General features: G+C 40.4%; 1 protein-coding gene across 2 annotated transcripts in view; it reads left to right on the forward strand.

Annotated features, from left to right (window-relative positions):
• RBM27 (RNA binding motif protein 27) overlaps nt 1–8,125 on the forward strand; it is an 88,873-nt gene that overhangs the window by 8,672 nt on the left and 72,076 nt on the right. For both annotated transcript variants that reach the window (XM_032158245.2, XM_032158246.2), the window contains exon 2: nt 6,744–6,862. In XM_032158245.2, the coding sequence (XP_032014136.1) occupies nt 6,744–6,862 (119 nt within the window). The remainder of the gene's footprint in view (nt 1–6,743; nt 6,863–8,125) is intronic.

Below are 8,125 nucleotides of genomic sequence, written 5' to 3' on the forward strand. Positions count from 1 at the left end.
GTCTCGAACTCTTGACCTCGTGATCCACCCGCCTCGGCCTCCCGAAGTGCTGGGATTACAGGCATGAGCCACCCCGCCCGGCCCTTGTTTTTTATTAAGACAGTGTTTTGCTCTGTCACCCAGGCTGGAGTGCAGTGACATGGTCATAGTTCACTGTAGCCTCAACCTTCCAGGATCAGACAATCCTCCCTCTTCAGCCTCTTGAGTAGCTGGGACTATAGGTGCATGCCACTACACCAGGCTAATTTTTTTATTTTATGTTTATAGAGATGGAGGTCTCACTATGTTGCCCAGACTGGTCTTGAACTCCTGAGCTGAAGCGATCCTCCCACCTCAGCCTCCTGAAGTGCTGGGATTACAGGCATGAGCCACTGTGCCTGGCCATAACCATAATTTTTTAAAAAACATTTGTTTATTGTATTATATTATACTATATTACATATATATTTTTTGAGATTGAGTCTTGCTTTGTTGCCCAGGCTGGAGTGCGGTGGCGTGATCTCAGTTCACTGCAACCTCCGTCTCCTGGATGGATTCAAGTGATTCTCCTGCATCAGCCTCCTGAGTAGCTGGGATTACAAGCACCCACTACCATGCCCAGCTTATAACCATCACTTTGGATGCCTAATATTTCACAAACATCCAACAATAAGAGAATGGTTACCTTGGCACTATTTTTTTGTTAAAAAGTAATGCTGTTTTTATTTAATAAATACATTTTGTGTGTGTGTAGCTTTAGATACTAGTAGTATTTTCTATATTTGCCTTTATTCCCTTAGTCTAGTTTATCATAAGTGTAACTACTGGTCAGAGAATGTGGATTTTTTTTTTTTTTTTTTGAGATGGAGTTTCACTCTTGTTGCCCAGGCTGGAGTGCAATGGCGTGATCCTGGCTCACCTCAACCACCGCCTCCTGGGTTCAAGCGATTCTCCTGCCTCAGCCTCCTGAGTAGCCGGGATAACAGGCATGCACCACCATGCTCAGCTAATTTTGTATTTTTAGTAGAGATGGGGTTTCTCCATGTTGGTCAGGCTGGTCGCAAACTCCTGACCTCAGGTGATCCACCCACCTTGGCCTCCCAAAGTGTTGAGATTACAGGTGTGAGCCACCACACCCGGCTAAGAATATGGATATTTTTAATGGCTGTTGATACGCATTGAGATCAGGAGATTTTTTTTTTTTTTTTTTTACCTGTGGCTCAGAAGCACATGTATTAGTTGTTTCACTTCTGAAAGAAAGAGCACCTTAAGATGGAACTTAAAATTAGATCCATATTCAGAAACATGTAAATTTTTCTGAAAGTGGGAAAGGTCTAAGTAGTCTTGGCTTTTTTCCTAAAGCAAGTAAATGGTAATGGTTTTTCAGTAGTGTTTTTTGGCTTGGGGCCAAAGGTGTAGGACCTTACTCTTTGATCTTATGATTGTATGTCTGAAATTTTCTATGAAGCTTATGTACTGGCTCAGCAGTTGTGTAATATATGTGCAATAGAGATTTCATTAAAAGGGGAAAAAGACAAATTTGAGATTTTTACAGATGAGACATTTTTATGGCAATGTTTCTATTAGCTTACTCCGATAAAAATTTGTTGACTTTTATTTTTTAAATAACTTAAAAGATAATTGAAGCATGTTCTTAAAATGTTATTGTGCAAGGTGTGAATTTTAAGGAATCCTATTTGTAAGTTACATTAAGCTTTAGGAAATTTCTTTTGTTGATTCTTTAAAAGGTAACTGTTGGTTGATACTTAAGATACATTAATTTTTCCTGCAGATATACATTAGAAAAAGACATGCTTGTGAAACAGATTTTACTTGTGTGGAATTGCAGCTGAGTTTTAGTTCCACAGATGTGCTGTCTGCCTGATCTTAAATCAATCTCTTAATTTTTCTTTACAGATTTACAAATCTATAGTAGAATGGTAATTTAAGATGGATATTATTACCTTTTCTAATCTCTGTGTTATAATAGAAGTCCCTTTTTGTCTAGAGACATGTGTATTTAGCATAGTCATGGATCCCAAATTTTACAATCTCTTTCATCCCCAAATATGCTTGTTTTTATAGTCAAGCAGTAATGGATTCCCATAAGCTTTAGTTCCAAATAAAGTGGCTAAAAGATTTTAAGTACTCTTCCTGAGTATGAGAAGAAAGAAGTGATGATTTTTCAGGAGAGGGAAGTGATGCTGCATTTGTCTTATATTCTCGAGTCTTAGTTGTACTCAGATTTTTGTGACATACTTCTGGAAGTCTTGTTGAGTAGTTAACATTGATACTGTAGCTACAGTATCATGGCTGTTTTTTAGAGATTATATAGTGAGGGGTCAATGGGTGAAAGAATAAGTAAGAATAATTGTAAAGGTCTAGAAAATTAGAGCACAAAACTCCCCAATGTATTTAAGTTTCACCATTCAATTAGTGTGACTTATTATTTTAGACTTATAATTTTCTTCAGAGCGTACTTTATGGATACGTGTTAGGAGCTGTTAAATGTAAATGGTCCTATTCCTTTGGCTGTAAACATGCTGTTGTATTTGGTGGAGATTTCTGTCAGTTATTGACAATCATTTGTTCCCTCACATTAAACAAATGTTTAGAATCTGTGATCATTCTCTTCTTCTGGAGTCTAACCTTTTCTACTCTTTTACTTTCCTGTATATTCATCTTGATTTTTAACACTGTCATATCAAAATGCATTTCATCAGAAGCAGCCTAACTTGGCGTATGTTTTTTAGAGTCTGAATGCTAAATATATGTAAAAGATACCTGGGTTTCTTTTCTTTTTTTTTTTGAGACTGAGTTGCGCCCTGTCGCCTAGGCTGGAGTGCAGTGGCATGGTCTCGGCTTGCTGCAACCTCTGCCTCCCAGGCTCAAGCAATTCTCCTGCCTCAGCCTCCCAAGTAGCTGGGATTACAGGTGCATGCCACAACACCTGGCTAATTTCTATATTTTTAGTAGACATGGGGTTTCACCATGTTGGCCAGGCTGATCTCGATCTGCTGACCTCAGGTGATCCTCCTGCCTTAGCCTCCCAAACTGCTGGGATTGCAGGCATGAGCCACTGCGCCCAGCCAATATCTGGGTTTCTTAAACCCATTTCGGTTATCCAATATCTGAATCTTTTGCCCATTCCTAACATATAGAAACTTTATTATCTGTACCCAGCACTAAATCTATCAGATCATTAGGCTCCTTGAAGGTTCCTATAACATCAGAGAAAATAACATTGCCATTTTCTTCCATTCTTATTTATTTTTCTAAGTCCTTCTCTTCTGTGTTAGACTACCCTTATCCAAGAACTAAACTTTTTAAGTAAAGGTGGAAATGTAATTTTTTCCCCTTCTCTCTTCCATGTGAATGTAGACTAGAACTACACTGATAAAAAATTTCTTATTATTCTCAGGGGTGAAATTATGTTGGGGCCTACACATCTGTTTTTTAAGGTGTTTATAGAATAGCCAGGGTAAGCATGGCATGTGTAATTTTTTTTTTTTCTTTTGAGACCGTCTCGCTCTGTCACCCAGGCTGGAGTGCAGTGGCGTGATCTTGGCTCACTGCAACCTCCACCTCCCGGGTTCAAGCGATTCTGCCTGAGTCTCCCAAGTAGCTGGGACTACAGGTGCACGCCACCACGCCCGGCTAATTTTTGTATTTTTAGTAGAGATGGGGTTTCACCATTTGGGTCAGGCTGGTCTTGAACTCCTGACCTCGTGATCCTCCTGCCTCGGCCTCCCAAAGTGCTGGGATTGCAGGTGTGAGCCACCGCGCCCAGCTGGCATGTGTAATTTTTATTTTATTTTATTGAGACAGTCTTGCTCTGTTGCCCATGCTGGAGTGCAATGGCACAATCTCGGCTCACTGTAAACTCCACCTCTTGGGCTCATGTGATTCTCCCACCTCAGCCTCCTGGGTAGCTGGGACCACAGGTGCATGCCACCACACTTGGTTAATTTTTTGTAGAAGCAGATTTTCGCCTTGGTCTAAAACTCCTGGACTCAAGCGATCCCCACACTTTGGTCTCCCACAGGTGTGAGCCACCACACCCGACCATAATATTTTTTGAAGATAGAAAGGCTACATATTCACTATTTTGGTTTTTAATTTAAAATTTTATTAATAAAAATTGTATGTATTTAAGGTATGATGTTTTGATATATATGCACATGCTGAAATGTGCATATATATCAAAAGCTAGTTAACATAATCATCTCATATAGCTATCTTTTTTTGTGTGGTGAGAACACTTAAGACCTACTCTCAGCAAATTCAAGTTTACAATATATTTATCAATTTTAGAATTTAACAGTTGGCCTTAATAAGGTTATCTGTTCATAATTCTCCAAAATGTAACATTTTTGCTTAAGAAAAATCTTTACTTTCTTTTATTTTTTATTTTTTGAGACAGGGTCTCACTGTGTATCCCAGGCTGGGGGGTAGTGGTGTGATCATGGCTCACTGCAACCTTGACCTCTTAGGCTCAGGCAATCCTCCTGTCTCAGCTTCCTGAGTAGCTGGGACTACAAGTGTGCGCCACCATGCCTGGCTAATTTTTATATTATTTGTAGAGACCGGATCTCGCTATATTGCCCAAGCTGCTCTTGAACTCCTAGGCTTAAGCAGCCAGCCTTGGCCTCCCAAAGTGTTGGGATTTCAGGCATGAGCCACCAGGCCCAGCCTTGACTGACTATCTGTCTGTCTGTCTGTCTGTCTGTCTGTCTATTTATTTATTTAGAGACGGAGTCTCGCTCTGTTGCCCAAGCTGGAGTGCAGTGGTGCGATCTCAGCTCACTGCAGCCTCTGCCTCCCGGGTTCAAGCGATTCTCCTGTGTCAGCCTCCTGAGTAGCTGGGACTACAGGCGCCAGCCACCTTGCCTGGCTAATTTTTGTATTTTTAGTAGAGACGGGGTTTCGTCATGTTGTCCAGGCTGGTCTTGAACTCCTGACCTCAGGTAATCTGCCCGCCTCGGCCTCCCAAAGTGCTAGGATTACAAATATGAGCCACTGTGCCTGGCCAGGTGAATGGATATTTAAAGAACCAGCCTTTCCCATGACAGTGTTAATATTGACAACAAAAAAGTTGTGTTACTGAATTATGAACTTTAAACATAAAAACTAGAAGGAAGTAAAAGTACTGGTGCTTGGTTTTTATTTTGTTTACTAATCTCATAAAGTTATTGGAAATGTGATTGATACCCTTGAGCCGAAGCCTGTTTTTTTTTTTTTTTTATTTGTTTTGTTTTTTTTATGGAGTCAAGGTCTCACTCTGTTGCCTAGGCTGGAGTGCAGTGGCATGATCATGGCTTGCTGCAACCTCCAACTCCTGGGCTCAAGGTGTCCTTTTGCCTCAGCCTCCCAAGTGAGCTGAAACCTTCTAACTTTCTGGCTGGCAGTGAAGGCCCAAGGATTATAGAACAAGATTAGTTAGATTTGAATAGTGTTTTATAGGTTATATAATCACTTTGCTTGCCTAATGATTTTACTTACTGTTATTCTGAATTTTTTTTTTGTTTTTTGTTTCTTTGAGACATGGTCTCACTCTGTCACCCAGGCTGAAGTGCAGTGGTGTGATTGGCTGACTGCAATTTCTGCCTTCCAGCCTCGAGCATCCTCCCGCCTCAGCCTCCCGAGTAGCCTGGATTACGGACGTGCACCACCACACCTGGCCAGTTTTTGTATTTTCTATAGCGACAGGGTTTTGCCATTTTGCCCAGGCTGGTCTTGAACTCCTGGGCTCAAATGATCCTCCTGCCTCAGCCTCTCAGAGTGTTGGGATTACAGGCATGAGCCATTGCACCCAGCCTGAATGTTTTCATTTTACCTTCATAACCTGACTGTGAAGGGTATGTGTTATTTATGCATTCATCAGGAAGCCTAGAAAATTCATCAGGAAGCCTAGAAAACATGTATATATATATATATGTTTACAACAAGAAAACTTTTAGTTTCATGTGATGTACATAAAACCTCGAGTCTGACAGATTACTATACATCAGGAGTTGACAACCCAAGGATTATGAGCTGTCCTGGAATAGGAGATGATTTTGAGTGTCAGTATTGGATTACTTACTAGAAAAAATGTGAAGTAGATAAAGGTTATCTCTGCTGTCCTTTCACCACTTCTCTTTTCCTTTCTGTTTCTAACTCCTAGATCTTTTCTTTCTTTCTTATAGCTGCTAAAGCATTTGCCAATAATATTTAAATGCCATTCTTTTCATGTTCTTATTTTTTAAAAAGATCTTTAAGATACTCATTGAGATTAGCAAAAGGGCTGATAGCCATTTTTAGATACTGGTGCCTAGGGTGTCGGGAGAGGTGTCTTGAGGAGAGGAGAAAGTTTTTCCATCACTTCCCTTCCTTTTGCTCATTAATCACCTGGAACAGATAGTTCCTGAAGGTGTTATTGACAGTGCTTCTATAGCTGGGAGCCAGACAGCAACTTAGGGGTCAGTTGCCACTCTTTGCCTATTATCATTGAGAGAACAAATAAATGTAGAGCTCGCCCAAGATCCTTGGTATAATTAGAACCTCAAAAATAGAAGACATACTAGTCATTTTGTAGAAATAAATGCAAAAGGAAAATCTCGCAGTATGTATATGTTTATTATAAAAGTTGCCTGTGTTTGTGGTCACTTTTTAGAATAGAGTTTTGATCTCTCGTTTTCCAAAATAAGGGTGACTTCATTAATTACACTACTGTTTGAAAAAAAGTGTTTTTTAAAATTTTTGTTTTCTCTTTGTCTAACTAGATGTGATGCTGATCCTTCAGCCTTAGCCAACTATGTTGTAGCACTGGTCAAGAAGGACAAACCTGAGAAAGAATTAAAAGCCTTTTGTGCTGATCAACTTGATGTCTTTTTACAAAAAGGTAATTATTATGGGCCTTCAATCGAGTATTGAAGTAAAGATTTTAAATTTAAAACTTCCTGAAAAGTCTTGCAGATATAAGCTTGATAGGAAAGAAAGTAGTCAGAGTCCTTTGAATGCTTGAATATACCCATTCATACTTAATTATTTATCATGTTTTGTTAGAACTGGTTTTTTCCCTTTCCTTCTTTGCTGCTTTCCTCTATTGAGGCAATGGCAGCTCTAATGCTTTTTAGATGATTAGGTCTTTTGCAGCTTTTGACAGAGTCTACTTGATGATTGAGGGGTAACAGTTTAAGGATAATGAAGCTGCTTATTCTTGGTGTTCATTAAGATGATGAGCTCATCAGTTTTTTTCCCCCCTTGGATGGGGCTTCTTAATATCCAAGAAGAGATGTGTATGATCCTCTTCTCTTTGTGCCTTTAACTTTTCATCTTCTTACCAAATCTGTTTCCATGGTCTACAGAGCTTCCTAAGGTTTCCCCTGTTGCCTCTCTGACCTTATCTCCTGTCATTCCCCCTCACTTGTTCCACTCTAGCCACACTGACCACCTGTTTTTTGAACTATGGCAAACATGTTTCCAACTCAGGCCCTTTGAACTCGTTTTACCCTTGCCTGAAACATGGAATCTTCTCTCGCTTCTTTCTGGTCTCTTCAAATGTCATCTTCTGAAAGCGGTTTCCCCGAGTGCTCTACATACAGTGTAATACTCCATGCCTCCATCCACTCTCCTCCTTCCAACCCTGTTTTGTTTTATTTTTCTTTTTTATTTGTTTATTTTTATATCTATGTATTTTTATTTTTATAGTGTTGGAGTCTCACTTTGTTGCCCAGGCTGATCCTTGAACTTCTTGCCTCAAGCAACTGCCCCACCTTGGCATCCCAAAGTGCTGGGATTACAAGGCATGAGCCCCTGTGCCTGACTCCTGTTTTGTTGTTTTCATGGCACTTGTCACCACCTGTCAGAGGTTTATTTGCCTGTTTATCTGTCTCTCTACCCTTTGTTTGCCTTTTGTTTGGTTAAGAGTGGAGACTTGGAACCTACAGTACTTGGTACATGGAAGATGTTCAGTAAATGTTGTTGAATGGGCCAGGCGCGGTGGCTCACGCCTGTAATCCCAGCACTTTGGGAGGCCGAGGCGGGCAGATCATGAGGTCAAGAGATCGAGACCATCCTGGCCAACATGGTGAAACCCCATCTCTACTAAAAATACAAAAATTAGCTGGAGGTGGTGGCATGCGCCTGTAGTCCCAGCTACTTG

Source organism: Hylobates moloch, unplaced genomic scaffold (assembly GCF_009828535.3).
Source record: "Hylobates moloch isolate HMO894 unplaced genomic scaffold, HMol_V3 SCAFFOLD_6, whole genome shotgun sequence".
NCBI classification, from domain to species: Eukaryota; Metazoa; Chordata; class Mammalia; order Primates; family Hylobatidae; genus Hylobates; species Hylobates moloch.